This window comes from Eremothecium cymbalariae, chromosome 6 (genome assembly GCF_000235365.1).
Source record: "Eremothecium cymbalariae DBVPG#7215 chromosome 6, complete sequence".
Classification (NCBI taxonomy): domain Eukaryota; kingdom Fungi; phylum Ascomycota; class Saccharomycetes; order Saccharomycetales; family Saccharomycetaceae; genus Eremothecium; species Eremothecium cymbalariae.
This window is the reverse complement of record NC_016454.1, coordinates 578503-600464: the sequence shown is the minus strand read 5'-3', so window position 1 is coordinate 600464 and position 21962 is coordinate 578503. Positions and strand designations below refer to the sequence as shown.

Genomic DNA, 21962 nt, shown 5'->3' with positions numbered 1-21962 from the left:
ATCCCTTAGAGTTTGTGGTGGTTACAGTAACCACACTCGTTTCCTTAGGAGGAGTAACTGTCACAGTGGCCCCACTCTGAGTGGTAATTGGACACCAGGTGGTGTAAATCGTCTCAACGTGATCAACGGTTTGGTGATAGTGGACAAGACAGCTGGTGCCGTAACCACAGTGGTAGATCCCTTAGAGTTTGTGGTGGTTACAGTGACCACACTCGTTTCCTTAGGAGGAGTAACTGTCACAGTGGCCCCACTCTGAGTGGTAATTGGACACCAGGTGGTGTAAGTTGTCTGACTTCCACTAACTGTCTCGGTGACAGTAGACAAGACGGCTGGTGTGGTAACCACAGTGGTAGATCCCTCAGAGTTCGTGGCGGTTACAGTGACTATACTCGTCTCCGCAGTGCTAGTTGGTACCTCAGTTACGGTAATTATTGACCATGTGGTATAAATTGTCTGAACTTGGTCAACAGTCTTAGTGACAGTGGATAAGACAGCCGGTGTGGTAATCACAGCAGTAGAACCTACAGAATCTGTGGTGGTTACTGTAACTACACTGGTCTCCGCAGTAGAAGAAGTACTAGGAACCAGTGTTACGGTTGTTACAGTTGGAACAGCGGTCAAAGTAGTCAATCCTTTAGAATCAGTGGTTGTAATATTCAGTGTCACCGTAGACACCACTCCTGAAGTCGAGTTAACATAGACGGTAGAAGTAGCGGGGACAGTCGAGTTACGGTAGACAGTTGAAGTTGTGGACACAGTCGAAGTTGCAGGGACAGTCGAGTTACTGTAGACCGTCGAAGTTGCTGACACAGTGGAGTTACCGTAGACCGTCGAAGTTGCGGACACAGTGGAGTTACCGTAGACCGTCGAAGTTGCAGGGACAGTGGAGTTACCGTAGACCGTCGAAGTTGCTGACACAGTGGAGTTACCGTAGACCGTCGAAGTTGCGGACACAGTGGAGTTACCGTAGACCGTCGAAGTTGCAGGGACAGTGGAGTTACCGTAGACCGTCGAAGTTGCTGACACAGTGGAGTTACCGTAGACCGTCGAAGTTGCGGACACAGTGGAGTTACCGTAGACCGTCGAAGTTGCTGACACAGTGGAGTTACCGTAGACCGTCGAAGTTGCAGGGACAGTGGAGTTACCGTAGACCGTCGAAGTTGCTGACACAGTGGAGTTACCGTAGACCGTCGAAGTTGCTGACACAGTGGAGTTACCGTAGACCGTCGAAGTTGCGGACACAGTGGAGTTACCGTAGACCGTCGAAGTTGCGGACACAGTTGTGTTGCTAGAGGCAGTTGATGGTTCAACCGAGCTGGCAGACGTGGTTGAGTTACTGTAAACAGTGGACGTTTCGGACACACTTGATGGCTCAGTCGAGCTAGCAGAGGTGGTTGAGTTACTGTAAACAGTCGAAGTTGCGGACACAGTTGTGTTGCTAGAGACAGTTGATGGTTCAACCGAGCTGGCAGAGGTGGTTGAGTTACTGTAAACAGTGGACGTTTCGGACACACTTGATGGCTCAGTCGAGCTAGCAGAGGTGGTTGAGTTACTGTAAACAGTCGAAGTTGCGGACACAGTTGTGTTGCTAGAGACAGTTGATGGTTCAACCGAGCTGGCAGAGGTGGTTGAGTTACTGTAAACAGTGGACGTTTCGGACACACTTGATGGCTCAGTCGAGCTAGCAGAGGTGGTTGAGTTACTGTAAACAGTGGACGTTTCGGACACACTTGATGGCTCAGTCGAGCTAGCAGAGGTGGTTGAATTACTGTTAACAGTCGAAGTTGCGGACACAGTTGTGTTGCTAGAGACAGTTGATGGTTCAACCGAGCTGGCAGAGGTGGTTGAGTTACTGTAAACAGTGGACGTTTCGGACACACTTGATGGCTCAGTCGAGCTAGCAGAGGTGGTTGAGTTACTGTAAACAGTCGAAGTTGCGGACACAGTTGTGTTGCTAGAGACAGTTGATGGTTCAACCGAGCTGGCAGAGGTGGTTGAGTTACTGTAAACAGTGGACGTTTCGGACACACTTGATGGCTCAGTCGAGCTAGCAGAGGTGGTTGAGTTACTGTAAACAGTGGACGTTTCGGACACACTTGATGGCTCAGTCGAGCTAGCAGAGGTGGTTGAATTACTGTTAACAGTTGAGGATGGCTCCGTGGTTGAGGTAGCTGATGTACTCGAAGTTGAAGAGACAGTAGCATCTGAAGTATTAGCGTACAAAACAGATGTAGAGACAGTAGAATCAGTTGAGTTATCGATGGTAAACATCGGATCCAATGAAGTTGGCGCTGTGAAATCCGCAGAGGAGCCTACCGAGAAGTCTGTAATAGTAGGTACCGGGATATCAAACGAAAAGTCTGGTATGGTTGGTACTGGGATTGTTGGCGCTGTGAAATCCGCCGAGAAGTCTATCGAGAAGTCTGACATAGTAGGTACCGGGATATCAAACGAAAAGTCTGGTATGGTTGGTACCGGGATATCAAAAGAAAAATCTGGGAATGGGATATCAATAGAATAGTCTACCGAGACATCTGGTACTGTTGGTTCTGGAGCATCCGTTACCACTGGGGCATCGGTTACAGATGGAGCGGTATCCGAGGAATCTGGCTCCCCAGAATCAGGATCATCTTCATCACCATCAGCTAAGTTGAGGGCATCCCTACCCTGCACGAATGAAGGCTCAGAAGCTTGCGCCAGGTTGGCATCCGGAACAGCAGTTTGCTCTGTCAGAGCGAATGGAAGCGGCTCCACGCCTCCAGCTAATTCGGCGCGCTTATTAACAGGGTATTTTATTTCACCATATGACTTAGCGCTGATCCTGAACAAGTCTTCACCAAGCTTTGATTTATCTTCGTTGGGGCCCAAATTAGGCAAGAATTCTCCTGGCGCGGAGTCCCAAATTTTTTTGGCACTTTCACGCGCTGTCGCACCTTCCTGCTGAACTCCGAATTCAAACTTTTTTTTAAAGCCAAGTGGTCATCGGGCTGACGATTATCAACAAGCCTCCGGCTTGCCTTCTTATCATCATCATGGCTAGCATAGTTGGGCTTTTCATTGCCGGCTTCAAGAGCTACTACCGTATACCCTTGAATTAGACAATACAGTGCCAAAAGAGAATTAATTATCTTCATCCTGAACGTCCTAAATTTTCTCCTAACCTACTGCCTTGCTGCTGCCTTGCTGCTGCTATTGCTTGTAATTTCTTTGGCTAGTCTGTGTTTGAAGATATGTAACACTCTTGAAACACGTTACCATATATCCAAAACGCAAGGGGCTTTTTATATACTTTGAATGATTTTAAAACCCCAAAACTACATTTATTGAAAGATTGATCTTCTGCTCCTTCTTCTTTTCTCCCCAGAATACACCCTGCAGAAATTTACTCTCTTCATTCTTCCCAAGGCCAAGTAGACATATTCCCATCCCCCATAGAGATGGCAGTGTACCCGCTCCCACGTACAATGAAATGTACGTACACAGCCGATATAATCAAAAAAGCATCAAAATAGAAATAAAAAATGCTTTATGATTACTCTACATTGTGTTCGGAATATCCAGATCCTCGTTTCACTTGATCATTCCCTTACCAGGGACATCTAGTTCTCTTCACAAAGAACACAAACACCCACCACTGCTCCACTCAACCGCTACCCTAAGCTGTTTTTACCCACGCAATGGATCGAAACAAAAAATAAAATAAAAATCAGAGACAAATGCCACTTCTACTATCCAAAATACCCACTGTGGAACTATTAAAAAAACAATTCCGAAACGTGCATATCCTCCCTATTATTCACACATTCACCACCATCATCAGTCTGCGTATTCGCCAAACTACACATCCTAAATTCCGCATTTTACAATTACGTCCACGCCCTGTGAAAGGCCGAGACTACTTTTTATTTTTTTGATCGTTGTTTCACTACAAACATCAACAAAAAACAAAATGTAAACTACACTACAGACACAATAACATAATACACCATTGCTCTTAGAGGTTTCTTATCTAAAAGCCAAATGGAGTAACAAAAAAATATTTGCTGCAACTGCGAAGCAAAAACAAAAAAGGAAAACAACCCTTTATCCAATCACCACCACCACCACCATTACAGTCCGCCATCCTCCCTCCGTCTGTTCCTCTTCCTCGAGCAGCCAATCTCTTAAAAACCCTCTTGTTCTTCTTGTTCCTGTTCCCGTTCTCTATATTGTCCTCATTTTGCTAACCTTACATTGTTTCCAAGCATTCCGGCCACATGAAAACCAACTTCATTGTCCCAATTGTCCCGTCCTATGCGTGCTCGAAATCCCTATCTCTCGGCCGTTCACACAACAATCGGCTTTTCCATTATGCGTTCGATGTATCGTAAAACAACGACAACTTTCGTCGAACTAGGTAGCTGCTTTGCCTATTTAGTTAATGATAGCGCTCACTCGGAAGTCCTTGGTTTTCCGCCACAAAACCTAAAAAGAACAATGCCGCCATCGAGTTGCTCTTTTCGCCATCGAAGTTGCTCTTTTCGCCCAGAAACACCCGCGGCCACCCGCCCGCTTGTCCAATAGGGGAGGCCGGAAGTTGTTCAACAATGACGCACCAGATTGGTAATCCCAAAAGGGATGTGGTGTGCGGGCTGGAGGGGTGCGCATGGATGCCAAGCAACGTGCAAGCACGTGCGCAAAGTTGCAGGCACCTGTCGGCGGCTTTCGCGGCGGGCGGGCGGTTTAGGGCGTAGCGGGATAAGGGTAAAGTCCGAGCGTCACGGGAGGCAGCATGCAGAGTCTGCGCCGAGCTGCCCCGTCCACGGAAGACATTATGCACGGCTGTGACGCGGGCCTTGCCTGGTTTTCTGCTTTTGCTCGCCGGCGAGCAAAAGCAGGCCGGAGGGCACGGACACGCAGAGACACAGCACGGGCCACGTGAGATCACGAGGCCCGTGCTGGCGGTGCGGGAAGTGGTGGTTTACGTAATATACGAGCAGTGTAATATTTTTGTTTAGGTCCTTTGTAAACAACTAGGATTTGTTGAGATATTATAGAGGCAGTTACGTCTGATGGATGAGCTTGAGATTGATCGGTGTAGCAGGGTCCAGGCTGGTGGGCTTGTGGGGGCTTCTTGTCTTGTTGGTTAAGCTTTCATTGATTTTTTTTGTTCCAGCCTCTTCTGACTATGAATTTAGACCTGCGGTTATTCTTATCGTTGAACTGGATATCGTCAGTAGATTCTAACATACGGTCTAAATGAGAATAATCCTGGGTGTGTAGCTTGCACAGGTTTGAGTTTGGGTAAGGAGCAGCACTGAGGAAGACCAACTTGCGTGCGATCAGCTGATCTCTGGCAGACTTGCGAGCGCAAATTTTGCCCAGTTTGGATGAGGGGGGCATATTTGTTGTTTTCAGGCTAGAAGGGGATTTGTTGGATGAGGCTTGCAACTTGTTTCTGAAGCGTATGAAGTCGGAGATCGGGACATCGACTTCGTCAGAGTTTTCAGTGTATGGGAGGGTTGCAGTGAAGTGGGATCTAGTTGAATCGGCATTTGTGGGGTGCAGGTCTGTGGTGGTGGCTAGTTGGATTTCCACGTAGCCGTCCGTGTTAATTCTATCACTGATGATGGAGTAGTCGTGGAAGCCGTCATTTCGTTGTTCCGATGATTGCTTGTTGAAGTACGAAATGTTATTGAATAGCCTAGAGAGGTTCCAAACTTGCATTGTTTTGAATGGCAGAGGTCGATTTTGTTATATTAATTGTACTACTATAGCTATTAGCTGTGTTGTATTCTGTACATAAACACAAAAACGTTTACAAAATTATTTTCCAGGAGGATAGAGTGTCTGCTGCTGTCGGCGCTATACAACAGTGGTAGAACCAGTGTTTATATAGGTGGTTAGGTAGCACACTGGTGCGACAGAGGGGCACCAGTGTGGCCATGTTCATTGCGTCAGAGGGGCTGCTTGAGGCTGTTTGCACAGTTCTACTGGGAATCTGTAAGAGATATTATCCGCCCTTTATGATAGACAGGGAAGAGTGGGATGCATGTATGGCAGGTAGCAGGATGGGGAGACAGGGGAGGGGGGGAGGAATTCGATATGTGGAACATGAATTCACTTTGGGTAGCCAAGATGTTTGTTGATTATAAGGAGGAGCCGCCCAGCCTGTTTTCCGTGTACAAAAATTCAGGTCATGTCGAGGGCCACTAGTTGGGGTCACGTGCTAGCTTGAACTTCTCGTCACGTGCCAGCTAATACTTAGGTTGATGATCAGTTACTGTTTATATAGTCTCTAATCTGGCTCAACTACCCTCTGGGGATCTAGCTGGACCTAGCATCTAATCTAATCTAGCTAGTTTGGGTCTTCTTATATAGTTTCTGTTGTCCTACTTAAGCTCTCTTGCTTACTTGCTATGCAGATTCCTAGCCGATAACAGCTCAGTGGTTATCTTGACACTTCTAACAACTCTGATTCGCTGTTATACAATGGTTATCATCTTCATAGTCTCCTAACGACTCTGATTCGCTGCTTCTTTGTCTTGTTATCGTGACTATCAACATGCTCCTTAGCCTGACTATCATAACTATCGGGATGCTCTTTTGATTTTACGACACATCAAGAGAAGGGTTAGGGATATTTATACGCAGTTCGAAACGTTAGCTCTAGCGAATTTGAGAGTTTGGCCGAGTGGTTAAGGCGTCAGATTTAGGCTAACTTGTAGTTTAAAATCCTCTGATATCTACGGATTCGCGGGTTCGAATCCCGTAGCTCTCATTATTTTTAACAACGCCGGGGTACAGTTCTTCTGGCAAAGGAAGCAGGAATATATATATATATATAAGAAGAAGGATGTCTGTTGCAATATTCTTTTGTATCTCATTCTGATAGTTACTATATATGCTACATCTCGTAATCTTCAGGCTCAGCGTTGTCGTTGTTGGCACTCGCGTGGATCTCCATCATTTTGTCCATGACACCGGTAACAAACGGTCGCAGTTCGTTAATCTCTGTTAGCGAAAGATTATCCAGTTGTAGATGGGACTCATTTAGATGCTGCAAGCCTTTAGAAATCTTACTTTGTCTGATCTCACGCAGGTCCTGTATTTTTCCTCGGAGAAGATGGACAGGGTCTCTAAAGTCATCCGCTGCCCGTTGAAATAGCAGATGGGCCACGACAAGCCAATTCCAAGGTAGACTTGCAAATCTTAATGGATTGCGCACTTCGAAATCAATGAACCCATCCAGTTGTTTCAGCGTAAGCCAAGCAGGGGCCACTATACTGCATTTCCCTTGCTGTTTCAATAGTAGTGCGAGCCATAGAACCACCTCGGTACTTTTCAAGGCCACCATGTTATTCACATTATAGTCATCCGTCGTTATAAGTTTCCAGTTTGTTACCGGCTTCACATCTGTGTTAGCTGCCTGACGACGATTTTTCCTTGTCGTTATACGAGGCATGATCTTGATTGGCTCATTCTCGACTAAAAACTGGATCTCTTCAGGAGAAAACTTATTCTCCAGGCGTTTGGGAAGCGACATATTTGGTTAGCGACTACTAGCACACTTATGCTTGCGCCTATAAGCTATGTTGATGCACAACAAAGAGGCTAGCTTCTCTCGCGATATACACTACAACATTATGGGCCTTTCTCAAAATCTTCCAGTGACAACTACTGCACGTGACCTGTAAGATGCCTATCTAAATAAAATTTTAATGATTCGTATTCAAATCCCTGAGAAATGAGGAAACGATCAAAGCATGCTGCTGCTCGTTATGCCTAACATAAAACCTTCAATTCATAAATCTGTTTCGTTATACCGACGTATATAGCCTCCTTCTCCTGTTCGTTTTCCATTTGGTTTCAAGGCGTTGTATAACCAAGGGATTTTTTAACAAATCCTGACATAAACAAAAAAAGGCAGCTTGGCAATACAAAGTTAGTCACTTTAGGGTCAAGGAGTGACGGCATTTTGTAATATTTTTGGGCTTCGCAAGTTGGTTCCTTCATTCTGCTTAAATTTGCTCAAGCTGGAGGCGCAGTGGAGTGTTTTTACAAGGTAGGATAAGTTCAGGATTAATCGTTACGAAGTAGTTATTGTTGTTGATACATGATTCGCAGATGGTTTGCTACTAAGGTTGGATACCATGATCCGAATTTTAAAACGAACCAATTGATACTTTCTGTTCTCAAATCGACTGCAACCAGGAGAGAGGCTAAGGACTATATATCGAAATATGGAAAACCAGGAGTCTTGAATCACTGTATTATTTACATGAGAGATGTTTCTTCTTATTCACAGGGGTTGATTCAAGACCTTACAGCTACAATAGGGAGATTGCAAATGTTAGGGGTAAGTCCTGTGGTGGTGCTTAGTCCCTCGCCGAATGTGACCAAGGAATGCAATGACTTGAGAGGCTTTTTGCATAATTACGGATTAAAATCCGTGCCGGTGTCCAACTGTATGTCTTGGAAGGAGAACGGTGATGTATCTGTTAAAATACCAGAGCTCAGTGCGGTAATGCCAATAATTCTACCTTTTATATATGATGAGAAACTTGGGAAAACGGTTATGGTTCATAACAAAACTAGTTTTATGAGTCAATTGGTATCTCACATCCCTTATCACATTGAGAAATTTTTCATAATTAATGAGCTCGGTGGCATACCCTCAGTTGAAAGACATCAGAAAAGTCATGTGTTTGTGAATCTCTCTCAGGAATACGAGTTGTTGGCAGAGCAGTTACAGAAACAGATTTCCGATATAGATGCTTTGAGCTCGTTGTCCCACACAGAGACGGTGGAAACGGTCATCAATAGAGATAAACTTTTAGCGAGAAAACAGCAGTTGCTCAAACATAAAGAGGATCTAGAGATGATGAATGCGGTATTGACGCAACTCTCGCACCCATCTACAGGACTAGTTACCAACGTCTCCTCCGCTGCTGTTCATTCCAAAAAGAATCCATTGTTGCATAATGTGCTCACTGATAGATCATTGATTTCCTCGTCATTGCCTAGTTTTAAGCGACGCGACATATTGCACAATCATGCTTGGTATGAGTTGCCAGATACAACAACGAAGGAGGAGCCTGCATCTTCAAATGAGCCAATATTTTCCACAACGGTTTTAAAGCAGGGTGTTGACATAAAGGTTTATAATCACAGCACCTTAACGCCCCAGAACACTATTGGATTAGCACCTGATGAATTTGAAACTCCCCTCAACGAAAAAATACCCACCGGCGACAAACTAGACTTGTATAAAATCAGAAGAGTAATAGAGAAGAGTTTCGGTCGTTCACTAAACCTCGAGCATTACTTAAAGAGAATAAACGGACACATAGCAAGCATCATTGTAATTGGTGAGTATGAGGGAATCGCAATATTGACACATGAAGGGCCCGAAGGTCGGAAATTTGCGTATCTTGACAAATTTGCAGTGCTTCCACATTTACGAGGATCGCTATGCATTTCTGACATCATATTTAATTTGATGTTTAAGAAGTTTCCCCATGAGCTATTGTGGAGGAGCAAACGTGATAATATTGTTAACAAGTGGTATTTCCAGCGTAGTGTTGCAGTAATGGACCTATCTCTCAATTTGGGCGACGGAGACGAGAAGAACAGCATGTTTAAGTTATTTTACTATGGAGATAGAGATAAGGAAACGTTCGAAAACTTGAACAGACTTAAAGAGTATGCAGTCTGCATTAGGGATATTCAACCATCATGGAATGATGAAGTAACGTAAACGGTTTAGAACAACCAGTTCAAAGACTTTATCATGTCCTGAGCTCTTCTGAATGATGGTATTATACAACTCTCGTGCGCTTTCTATCAACGAACTCATTCTTATGATGACAACAAATATCAATTCTGCATTAGTTATTTATGTAAACGACTCACTATATAAACGAATCAATCACCATATTTGGTGATTGATTAAAACACTAGCTATTTTCTTCCCATCAAATGAACTAAAGCTTGGCGCCAATTTATCTACATTCTGAATGCAACGGCATAGCTTTATACTTACAGCAGTACGAAATACAAAACACAGCAGGAAGTAAACCGAGGTGACTTCCAGGTTAATAATGCCCCTGAGAGAGTCACGAATACTTCTGCAGAGTGATTTATGTATATATATATAATGTGAATATAGTATACAAATGATCACCACGTGATTTAGCATAATGTATAAATATCAAAAAGGTAAGCCACCGTCCCGCAAAACTATTTAGTGGCTCCTATGGCAGAGTAGTAGGACAGCAGATTGCAAATCTGTTGGTCCTTAGTTCGAACCTGAGTGCGTGCTCAAATGTTTACCAAATGGTCGCCCTTCCCCACTCTCTAGTCGATGAGTTCTTAAACCCCATTTGCTATAATGATAACATGTGAAACATCCACTAAGAAAGCGACTGGCCGCTGGGTTAAGCTTTTTAGCCATTCCTAATGGTCTTTGGTCTTAAAGCAATCTGGGATTACCTTCCCTATTATGTTGAATTCCGGACTATATGCTTCTGGGGTTCTGCTCGACCAAGCGAAGTACATTCCCGTTTAAACAATTATATAGTCCATTGCGTATACAGTAACCTAATTAACAAGTACGTATGTGTGCATTGTTTAAATCCAAAAGCTCAAGAACTAATGAGTAATGTGGTTACCCAAAGAAGAAGTGTAATAGAAAGAAACATTGCATGAGTGCAAACTTAATATTTCACCATGCTTCGTTAAAAAATAAAGCTCGAAATTCCGATAAGAATTCTTACACAATAGCGAGATTTCAGATATGCAAAAGATAATAAAATAGTTGTGACAAAAATCTAGTAGTGATAGTTCTAGACTCCTATGTCGTCTAATTCCGAATGGTTTCATTGTTATGCTCGTTATTTGTGGAATTCCTTAAAACTTAACCAAACGGAATATCATGGGTGGGTTTTAATGCAGTTAATGTTAGGATGAATAATCTACTTTGGTTTATGTAGTGAAGGATTTCAGTAAGGATGAGCGCAATCTTAATGTGAACAATGAGTAATTGTCTGATTCACGTAGGATTAATGCTGACCACTAGGGTATCCTAGTTGGTGGTTTCTATTAGCATCGTGCTATAGTCACCCTTTGAGCATCATGGATTACGAGATAGCTCATCATGTTCTTCCATTAACCGAGAAATGTGTGAGAAGAATTTCTGTTGAATGAATATTTTGATATGAACATGGTGATATGAACAACAATGACTGTTATAGTGAATTAGATGTAACTGATTAGTTTGCATAATTCGAAGTTTTAATAAGAGAGCTTGACAATTATAATGAGGATTCCAATTTAGCTTATCAGCTTCATGGACATTTCATCTGTGAAGAATTCACATCATTGTTTCTTTAGTAAAGAGATAACACCTCTGAGTATGCAGGACAGAACCCACATACATGGATGAATATTCGTAATTGAAGCTAGATTGTTGACTTAGGTGAGATAGCTCCCCCTTCGAGTATTCTTTTGCATTCTACGCCAAAAGTGCCGGTTTCATCGTGATGAGCGGAACCACATGGCTAGCGCAATTCGACGGTCCCAAATTGTTTTTAGATCTTGCATACAGAGTCCTAATCAACATTCCTTCGGAATAACACAGTCCACAATTGAAATGCTAATTCTAAATAAGTAGATACAATAAGAACTTACCCCGTAGTTAATTGGATAGGGACGTATTCACTAACAACTTTTTTGAGTACTCTTGCGTGTCAATGGAATTTTCAGACAGAATTCGTATTTTAGAATTCATTAAGGTCATCGCTGTTCCATCTTCAGGGAATTGAGAAATCTATTAAGTCAATGGCAAGGGGGATGGGTATATTCCATCAAACATGTGTTTATTCGATATAGCATGATAACCAGGAGTGTATACTCAAGTGTCTGAGTTGAGCTGTAGTGTAGTTCACGAAGGTAAATTACATTAGTTGCTGAAGCTAAAAACTCCTAGGAATCGGTTTGCGCTACTAGGAATAAGTGTTGAAAGGTTAGCAGAACTATGTAATTGTGTTTCTATGCTTTGGAGACCGTATATTGTTTTAATGGTCAGACGTTGGTATTACTTGTATTCTTCGTCCGCACACCACAAGTTACAGTAATGGTCTAGTCTGCTCAAAAAGAGGTGGGTGGGTATATTTGAAAAGTTTTCTCCTTATGTTCATTGCTCAGTATCTGAAGACACCTTCTCAGCCGGACCATTTCAAAGCTATCTGATTCCATAATTAGGATTTAGAAGAATCATGCTGGTAAACCGTTTGTCGTTTTTTCGTGGGACCCCTACACTTATTGCTTCCCGTTTGATGTCTAGTAAGATATCAGCAAACCAGGCGATGATATCCAAACCTGTACAGGAAGTTGATAAGGAGATGTACGATATTTTAAGGATGGAACGGGAGAGACAGAAGCATAGTATAACGTTGATACCAAGTGAGAACTTCACTTCAAAGTCGGTGATGGAATTATTAGGTAGTGAAATGCAGAATAAATACTCCGAAGGTTACCCTGGCAGGCGTTACTACGGAGGCAATCAGTTCATTGATATGGCTGAATCTCTTTGCCAGAAGCGTGCTTTATCCCTTTACAACTTGGATCCTGCTCAGTGGGGTGTTAACGTGCAGCCTCTATCCGGAGCTCCTGCCAATTTGTATACGTATTCAGCTATAATGAATACAGATGATCGGTTGATGGGCCTGGATCTGCCACATGGTGGTCATTTATCTCATGGATATCAATTGCCAAGTGGTACCAAGATATCTTACATTTCAAAATACTTCCAAACTATGCCCTACCACATTGATTCACAGACTGGATTAATTGATTACGAATCGTTATCTAAGACATCTAAATTATTCAGACCCAAGGTGATTGTTGCTGGAGCTTCTGCTTATGCTAGAATCATGGATTGTAAGCGTTTTAGAGAAATTTCTGACGCATGCGGTGCTTACCTGATGTTCGATATGGCACACATCTCTGGTTTAGTTGCTGCTGGCGTTATTCCTTCTCCCTTTGAATATTCCGATATTGTAACTACGACCACTCATAAGTCTTTAAGAGGTCCAAGAGGTGCTATGATCTTTTACAGAAAGGGCGTGAGGAAGGTGTCCGAAAAGGGCAAGAAGATTATGTATGATTTGGATAGTAAAATAAACTTTTCTGTCTTCCCAGGCCATCAAGGTGGCCCACACAACCATACCATCTCAGCATTAGCCGTTGCACTCAAACAGGCTGCGACTCCGGAATTTAAGGAATATCAAGCATCTGTGATCACAAACGCCAAGCACTTTGGCGAAGAGTTAATCAAACGTGGATTTAACCTAGTTTCAGGAGGTACTGATACTCATCTGATTTTAATTAACCTATCTAACTTGGGCATCGACGGTGCAAGGTTAGAAACAATCCTGGAAAAAATAAATATAGCAGCTAATAAAAACACAGTTCCAAATGACAAGTCTGCATTGTTCCCATCCGGCCTGAGGGTCGGTACTCCAGCAATGACCACAAGGGGATTCGGTGTTGATGAGTTTACACAAGTTGCAGAATTCATGAGTCGCGCTGTCAAGCTGGCTATTGGTCTGAAATCACAAGAATCCCCCGATGCTGCTGACAACAGATCTAAATTAGCCAATTTCCGGCAACTATGTGAAGAATCTACGCAAGTTCAAGAACTATCCGCCCAGGTTTATGAGTGGGTAGGCAAGTATCCAGTTCCTGGAGAGTTATAGAATACATTGTTTCATATGCATTATGTTGGTCTTGTGATAAATTCTTAAATCTTCGTCAAATCCTATTGTCATTACTTATATGACTGAACTAAAGTTTAACGTCAACAATTACAACGATCATTACTACTAGTAGTACCAAGTAAGTTCAGAATATTTTTTGGCTTCTTATTCACAACTTCTTTCACCAAAAACTTTTCCTTCGGGACTTCCTTAGCAATACACATAAACAAGTCTTCAATCCCTTCACCAGACTTGGCGGAGACGAGAGACACAGTTTTCCAACCCCCCTTCACGAACTTAGAGTCTTTCAAATCCATCTTATTACCTACTATTTTAATAACAATTTGTTTTTGTCGAGACTCATCGACATATGTGTTTAACTCATCAATCCATGACTGAGCTTTCTCAAGGCTAGACTCATCCGTAATATCAAAAACAATCAAAGCCACGTCTGTGTTCCTGTAATACATCGGAGCCAAAGACCTATACCGTTCTTGCCCTGCTGTATCCCATATTTCAAAATTCACAGACTTGGTTATTAGTTCTTCTGAACTTCGGTTTGTAGGATTCTCTTTCCATGATATCGTCCTTGTGGTGAAAGCCGCTCCAATAGTGGCTTGGTTCTTATGAAATTCCCCAGTAGTGAACCTGGTAACAATCGAAGATTTTCCAACCGAAGATTCACCTAGTAGCACTAATTTAAGTTGACATACGTATTCTGCTGTCATCCTTGGCCTTCGATACGTTCTTGTAACGTTTTATTGACACTAAGTAAAATTTCTCATAGTGGAGATGAGGTATAGTTAAGAATTGACTCCACATTAAGTGATAGCGTGCAAAAGCTACAAGTATACAAAATGATGGAACCGAGGATTACCGCATAAATAAAGGAATGATGTGGTGATCAACAGGACTTGCTATTTTAAGAATTCATTGGCATTTATGAGTTTGAAGTTGGTCATGTGATGTTTTAATTGCTACAATTGTAAATTTATACGCGTTTAATTTACGGGCATTGCTTGTATCTACTCGTTGAAATTTTAGGCATCCTAATACGACCCTAATAAAGGATACAAGATCCTTGTTACAGACGTTGAGCAGGGTTTGAGATCCACTGATCGATCAAGACGTACCAATGGGGTCCAACCGGAAGCCTCCTCAGTCATCTGGCAGACGAATTAAGGCGTTGGATATGTTAGATAAGCATATCCATCAGAGATCCAATCAGAAGAAAACTGTTGAAAAACCTCAGCTCTCTTTAATGCCACTAAATCTACCTAGTATTCCTAATGAGAATGTTTATCAAAGGTCTCCTACGCCAAAAAGGTTAGATAAGGGGATCGCGCAGAACACACTTGGGCATCCTAAATTGATCCTACAATTAAGTCAACCGCTAGAAACTGAACAGTTAGAGTTCAATGCATCGTCCCCTATGAAGAAGTCTGTAGCATTTTCAGATAAGATTGAGTCTTCCCCAACCCATCCGTCAATTTCATCAAGTCCAATACCTGCTTCTTCTCGGAACAAACCTCCCTTTAAATCGATTCTTAAGAATTCTCCTACAAAAACTGCAGCTACAGAAAGTGTGGCAAACAGCCAACTTCAGCCATTGCATCAGTTTTTAAATCCATCAATGCCTGCTATCATTACTGTGGATCCTTTCAGTTTAGAATATTGGGCTGTCGGAGAAGTTCACGGACTAATTGATTGCAGCAGCCTTGCGGAATTTAAGAGGGTTGTAGAAGGGGCAATTCACTTCCTCAAGACTCCATATGGTTCTAACAGGCAGTTCGAAATATATGCAACTTTGAATAATATTTTCTCACCTGTTTTGTCCGCTGAATTTTCTGATATTGTTAACAGGAGGACAAATATAATTATTGACAATATTGATATTCTGGTTCAGGTCTCTTATACCCAATTACAAGACTCTCAAAGGACGCTATTAAGAAATATCAAGAAGGACCCTTTTACTTCGAGATTATATGTGCAAATTGTTCGTTTTTTTACTACGCTATTTTCAAATTGCAAAATCATCAAAAGCTTAGAGAAGAAACACACTCTTCGATCCACATGTCAGAATGTGTTCCATATATCAATTGAATGTGTAGAACATGAAAATACAAACAAAATTATGATAAATGTATTGTTGACTCTTCTTAGGGAGGAAAGATACGGCCAGTTTTATCAATCAGAACTGCAGATAAGGCAGTTCATTTATGCTCTTGCCAAATCTAAGGAGATACCCAGTACGAACCTTATTTGTGAAAAATTGATTCTTCTAAAACATTTCTTAATGAAATATCCAACCATTATGATAGATTCCATTAGCTTGTGGTTACCAGGAGAGGTATTTGGTAGGATTCTCATTGACAAAGACTACTATCCAAGCAAAGTTATCGTAAACGCTGTGTCGATATTGTTAGATCTTCTGAAATTTAGTTTGACTAACCCTAAAAAATACGTTAACATCTCCATAGATGAATACATGACATTAGACTATATTCCTGGTAAGTTTATTGACAAACTCTCCGACCAAGAGATTTCTTTATTTAAGAACTGTACGCTTGGCCAGCTACTACGTGATAAGATTGAAGCTCTTATACTGAAAAAGAATGATTATAAGTTAGCCATGGACCTATGGCTTTCCATAATTGGGCTGTTATATGGCAATCCTTCCTCATTAACCCGGTTACTGACTAAAGAAGGTAAATTGTGGTTAAATTTGAACAAGATTTGCTTTAGTGTCTCAAATTCAAAGGCCAAGAAAATTTCCCTCAAGACTTGGCGTATAATCATATTTTTGGTTGTGACCAACGTGCAGTTAGATGATTCAGGTGCTAATGAGTTGGCAAAAATTCTATTAGATCCGTTAAGAGCGGTTGAAGCTAATAGAACCGACCCAAATGTCAGAGAAGGTGTTCTTTATCTAATCAGTGACATTTTATATATGATATTTTGTGACAGTTCTTCTTCTACTAAATTTCACTACCTCTATCGACATGCCATATCCCCATTGTTCAAAGACTTTATTCCCCAACAAGACTCACCCATTTTAATAAAACGCATTCAGGATATTTTTCTAAAGTTCATGGGAAAAGGCGAGGAAACGACAAAATATTCTAGAAAGCCTTTTAACCCTATGAGGGTGCTAGTTTCTACCGGAATTAGTGTTTCAGACATTGTGCCCCTTCCTTTTAATATCATTAACACTCATTGGAGCGATATCATGAACTTAATTGTTGATATTATGGGCTATAAACATGTTGATTTGGATGTTATTGGTATAATAATACTGGAAATGTTTACAAAAATCCCTGAATCCTTATCTACTCTTGAGCACTGCATTACCTGTACCAAATTTGCAAAAAGATACCTCAATATGTACATTGGAAAAGAGAATAATCTTGAAACAACTGAAGAAATAACTCAAAAACAACTTCGTGCTTTATTCCAATCTTTTGGGTCTTTGCTTTTCGAACAGATTAACTCTTCCACACCATTCTATAAACTTACAACCGTGTCCGAAATGTCCGAGTTTGAGCAATTACGCTGGTTAAAGTTAACCTTAGATTTAACTAAGAACATTGTGCCCGATGTGTATGTGGTGGAGCAATTTCTAGGGCTAGATAATAAGTCAATTGACATATATGCCGGAAATTTTGCAGGATCCAAATTATTGTCAGCGTCAATTCAACCAAATGTCCTGGAATCATTTTTGAAAATTATTAATAAAGTTCCCACTCCAGATGGGATTGAAAATGTTTTAGATTTCTGCACTAATACTGGTCGTGATAAATTTCAAGTCCTTAATAAGTTATGCTTCTTAGAATGGAATAGAAGAGAACTTGTATACTTTGTAAAAAGGTATACACAGAAATTTTCTGAAGGTAGAATGAATGGAGAGCTATTGAATGTGCTAAAACCACATCTTTTTGAAAATCCTGACTTATTTATAGAACTCTGCGGATTACTTTTACTCTCAAATTATACCGATTTAGTCAGGGATCTCATTGATTGCCATGTAACGTTCCTCACCTCCTTGACATTATTTGAAGATGATAATTTGGGTAGCATTTTAACAGACAACGCGACTGTAGTTCTCTTTCAAAGATTACCGACGCTAGATATAGATAGCCAGTACAAATTGTTGGAACATGCCATCAACTCTAAAATGGTCTCCATAATTTGCGGATCTTTCGGAAACATTGAACCACTCGTCACCAAGGATCCAGGAAGTATCCTTATAGATGTTAATGTACTTGTTACAGATCTCTTGAACTTAGCATATGAAGAAGAGAACTGGGACTTATTTGGTAAGCTAATTCCTATATTTATGAAAAACAATAGCTTTGATTCCATTTATCATATGATTAGAAGTAAGGAGAAGGAGATTGTAAAATATCTCGACGTCCTAACTGCCGTGACAATACTCAGCAAATATGACGGTTCAAATGAAATTTTTAGTTCTATTATCAAGGAATACTTCGAAGCAAAAAAGCCAACATTGTGTTTACAGTTAATCCGTGGTTTAGTTGGAGCAAATAAGTTCCAATTATTTTCCGATCATTATGTGGAATTAATTAAGTTTATCTTTGATCCAAGAGATCTGTTTACTGACCAGGATAGGAGGGATGCTCTGGAAGTATTTCCAGTTTTGGTAAATCATATTATAACGCAACCAAAAAATATTATGTTGAATGTGATGACATTAATCAACCAATTAATTCCATTAGACGGTAGAGAATACTCATTCCAGCTTCTTGCTCGTATTGTTCTTCACCCCCAATTCACAATTAAAGGATTCAGTTCATTGGTGACCCAAATTCGCAGGTGGAAAGAAGGCACTGCAACTACACCCAAAAAAAACCTACCATGTTTAGATTTATTTCTCCTGGAAAGGGCACTATACAAATAGTGAAGAAGCATAACATTCAAACGATTCCAATTGATATTTCACATAAGAATTCCGGACTTGCCGAGTCTTACAATGGTTCTGGTTTTGCTGGAGCCATTGCTCAACATCGCTTGGAAAAATTAGATTCGATTTCAGAGGAAGAAGATCAAAAAACCTCTTCTCTTGTACGTGATACAAATAAGATGCCCGATGGTTGTGGTCAAACTGATTTATATAGTATGTCACCATCTGAACTGGATGATAACGAGACCGAAGAGGAATCATTGGATGACTTTATGCTTGCTGAGGAAGAGGAAAGCGACATTGCCCAGATATCTGAAGAAGATGGAGTAACCGATGATAAAAATAACCTGACCAAACTTCCATTGATAGAAGCTGCTAGCCTTATTGACACAGAAAAACAAAATTCTGTGTCCAGTGAACATGCACAAGAGGAAGAATCTTTAGCCGGAAAAAAAGTGAGCATTAATGAAAACAACCTAGAATCTCCAATATCTGAAGATCGTTCAGGGAATCAGAATGACTATCCTACAGCACATCTCTCAGCAACTATTCAAGAAGGTTCGGATGCATTAAATTTACAGGAACAAGGAGCCCATGTAGTACAATGTTCAGACAATGGAGATAATGTTACCTTAAAAAAAGCCACAGAAGACCTACAATCAGTCGAAGAAGTGCCAAATAAAGTTGAGCCGCCAACTGTTGAATGCCCAAGACGTGTTAATCATAAAGAAAATAACGTAGGTAATGAAACCCTAGCTGAAGAAGAAGAAAAATGCCTATTGATGGATTTAGAGGTTGATCCTGCTGCAGTAATAAACCAGGGGACACCTATAAAGCTCAAAAGCGAGTATGATAATGAATCAGGTTCGTCACTTCCATATCACGATGATGATGGTGTCCGTATTGAATCCTCTTTTGATAAGTCCTTTGATAACATTTCCGTTGATTCATACGTTAAAGTTCGATATGATTCTGATGATCGACAAAATAAAACAGAAAAAGGAGATAGTAAGAACAAAGAATTGGAACCTGTTGGTGTAGATGTCTCAATTGTAGCTCCACTGAGAATACCAATCTTCAAGAGCAACCGTGCATATTATCCACATTTAGATAACAACCCAACTAACCACCGGGCTTTAACACAGCAGCCAAACACTGTTTTGGAACCTTCTGGTCCCTCAAAACGACCGCACGAACCAGTTTGTGAAAGTGAAGAAATATCTAGAGATCCCTCTCCGTTCTCTGACAAATCTTCGAAGGCTAAGTTACCATCGAAGAAGGTTCGCAGAGTTGTATCCAGATTAAAAGGCATAGACTACAATGACATCAAAGATATGGCAGAAGAAGAAAAGAGTTTTCTTCGAAGAGAACTTTTAGCATTTATTGTGAAACTAGAAGGTCTTTAAATATATACAAAGATTAGTTCATTTTGGTTAACTCTTGTAATATATCAATACTGTTCATGATCAAGTCTAAGATTAGATTGAAGACTCTACCATATAGTTAGATATATAGGTTTATCATGTTACAATAACTAACCGGTACGTTAAGGAACATTAATTGGATATAAAACAGGTTTATTCAGTGCAAACGATATCCCGGCATAATATTGTAATTTTCTTAAATAGGCTTCTCCATTCTAACGGGTCACCTGTTTTTCTTTCAAACCCTATAACTTTCAGCGTATCATCGACTTCCAATATACAAACAGATCCGGATAGCACCCAACCTTTACGATCTCGAGTCTTGATGTCAATGCTAACTGGAAAAACACTTTTAGGGTCCATTACTTTCTCCAGTTCTCTGAAACTCTTGTAAAGATCGGACTTTACTGGGATCCCGACTTGTCGCAATGCAAATTCTATTTGCTTTAGGATTGTTGCAATGTCTTCACTAGAAAAGAACTTTGTGAACTTATTCGGATTAAAATTATGAGACACTTTTGAGTCAACGTTAACCTGAAATTGCAATATCGCCAACCCTTTACTAACATCGGGTGTAAACTGTGACATGAGCAGATCATTGCATGCTGATAATCCTGAACCGTGATGTTGTGAGAACACAGTTCCATTCGCATGAACCGAATCATGAACTAAATGAGCCAGCTCATTTTCTACAGGTTGAGTAGCCATAATGATGCGTTTTTGATTTGGAAACAGTGGATCCTGTGTTGACTTAGCATATTCATCATCTGACAAGGAAACTTTCAGGTTAGATAGCAGTTTTCTGGCAAGCAATTGTGGGTCATTACACATACCATTGACGTCAGAAAACCTGACCTGCGTTTTAAACCACGGATGCTGTCGCAACTGAAGCAATGTAGCTCTCTTAGTTGGATTTGGCTGCAAAATCTTACGTAGTAGACTTAGCTCAACAAGGTTAATCTTTATCCAGGGACCATGATTCAAATTACCCCCACCGGCCAAAAACTCATCATAATAAGAATCTTCTTCACTAGGGACATTCCATGGCGTCTCGCCAGTCAGCAGCACAAAAGTCAATATACCAATTGACCAGATGTCTGTGAGGTCAGCGAAGTATCCATTCGAATATATAATCTCAGGCGCCATATACGGCGGACTACCCCTTTGATCCCTGGCTACCCTTTTTGTCCCGTCCTTCCTTTTGAACTGCGTTGCTAGACCGAAATCAGCCAGCTTTAAGTTCCCATCTCTATCCAGTAAGATATTCTCAGGTTTTATATCCCGATGGGCCACACTACACTCTTCATGCAGATAAGAAATAGCCCGTACAAGCTGCTGGTAATAGAACTGCGCCACCTCAGAATCCACTCCCATATTAGGCTCGATCTTATCAAAAAGATCGCCTCCATCTGCCATCTCCATAGCTATCCAAAGATACTCCTTCGCAATATTGCAATCAATAACTCTTAACACATTACGATGATGCGAACACTTCGAATGTATCAGCACCTCCTTCATGATATCATCATCTGACATCCCATGTGACCTTGAAGTAGGCAAATGGATAAACTTCACCGCCACGATTGTTCGTGGATCCATCTTTAACGACGCCGTCTTCACAAATGCAAACGCACCTTGACCAATAGTCTCCCCCAATTCAAGGTCCTTGATCTGCGGTATAGGGGCCACCTGAGAGGAGTTCATAATCTATCTCAAGCTATTTAGCTTGTCCAGCTACTCTTTATGCAGCATTACTTAACTATCTTCATTATAGTTCGAATACAGCGAAGAACGAACTTTCAAAAAATATGAAAACCGGGAGAAAACCTAGGGGCGATACAGTAGCAGAGCAGAACAGTTGATTAGACAAGCTTTACA

General features: G+C 41.2%; 7 protein-coding genes, 1 non-coding gene and 1 further gene across 8 annotated transcripts, besides 1 other annotated feature; 4 read left to right on the top strand and 5 right to left on the bottom strand.

The window, feature by feature from the left end:
* Positions 1 to 60: 60 nt before the first annotated feature.
* Ecym_6315 (beta strand repeat-containing protein) lies at positions 61 to 2430 on the bottom strand (the record flags this gene model as incomplete). Its single annotated transcript, XM_003647462.1, has 1 exon — positions 61 to 2430. One exon carries the CDS (start codon positions 2428 to 2430, stop codon positions 61 to 63), a length of 2370 nt encoding a protein of 789 aa, XP_003647510.1.
* A 2703-nt stretch (positions 2431 to 5133) lies between these two features.
* On the bottom strand, positions 5134 to 5706 carry Ecym_6314 (uncharacterized protein; the record flags this gene model as incomplete). Its single annotated transcript, XM_003647461.1, has 1 exon — positions 5134 to 5706. The coding sequence occupies one exon, from the start codon at positions 5704 to 5706 to the stop codon at positions 5134 to 5136; it is 573 nt and encodes a 190-aa protein (XP_003647509.1).
* Positions 5707 to 6178: 472 nt separating this feature from the next.
* Positions 6179 to 6464: a sequence feature (solo-LTR fragment).
* Positions 6465 to 6659: 195 nt separating this feature from the next.
* Positions 6660 to 6760, top strand: Ecym_6313. The gene is made up of 2 exons: positions 6660 to 6696; positions 6717 to 6760. It is a non-coding gene; the product is annotated as a tRNA-Leu (tRNA).
* A 126-nt stretch (positions 6761 to 6886) lies between these two features.
* Positions 6887 to 7525, bottom strand: PSF2 (DNA replication protein PSF2; the record flags this gene model as incomplete). Its single annotated transcript, XM_003647460.1, has 1 exon — positions 6887 to 7525. One exon carries the CDS (start codon positions 7523 to 7525, stop codon positions 6887 to 6889), a length of 639 nt encoding a protein of 212 aa, XP_003647508.1.
* Positions 7526 to 8095: 570 nt separating this feature from the next.
* Positions 8096 to 9739, top strand: ARG2 (acetyl-CoA:L-glutamate N-acetyltransferase; the record flags this gene model as incomplete). The annotated part of the gene is made up of 1 exon (XM_003647459.1): positions 8096 to 9739. The coding sequence occupies one exon, from the start codon at positions 8096 to 8098 to the stop codon at positions 9737 to 9739; it is 1644 nt and encodes a 547-aa protein (XP_003647507.1).
* A 2518-nt stretch (positions 9740 to 12257) lies between these two features.
* SHM1 (glycine hydroxymethyltransferase SHM1) lies at positions 12258 to 13739 on the top strand (the record flags this gene model as incomplete). The annotated part of the gene is made up of 1 exon (XM_003647458.1): positions 12258 to 13739. One exon carries the CDS (start codon positions 12258 to 12260, stop codon positions 13737 to 13739), a length of 1482 nt encoding a protein of 493 aa, XP_003647506.1.
* Positions 13740 to 13840: 101 nt separating this feature from the next.
* Ecym_6309 (Rab family GTPase YPT10) lies at positions 13841 to 14467 on the bottom strand (the record flags this gene model as incomplete). Its single annotated transcript, XM_003647457.1, has 1 exon — positions 13841 to 14467. One exon carries the CDS (start codon positions 14465 to 14467, stop codon positions 13841 to 13843), a length of 627 nt encoding a protein of 208 aa, XP_003647505.1.
* Positions 14468 to 14874: 407 nt separating this feature from the next.
* Positions 14875 to 20066, top strand: Ecym_6308 (the record flags this gene model as incomplete).
* Positions 20067 to 20237: 171 nt separating this feature from the next.
* On the bottom strand, positions 20238 to 21788 carry CHK1 (serine/threonine protein kinase CHK1; the record flags this gene model as incomplete). Its single annotated transcript, XM_003647456.1, has 1 exon — positions 20238 to 21788. The coding sequence occupies one exon, from the start codon at positions 21786 to 21788 to the stop codon at positions 20238 to 20240; it is 1551 nt and encodes a 516-aa protein (XP_003647504.1).
* Positions 21789 to 21962: the final 174 nt, after the last annotated feature.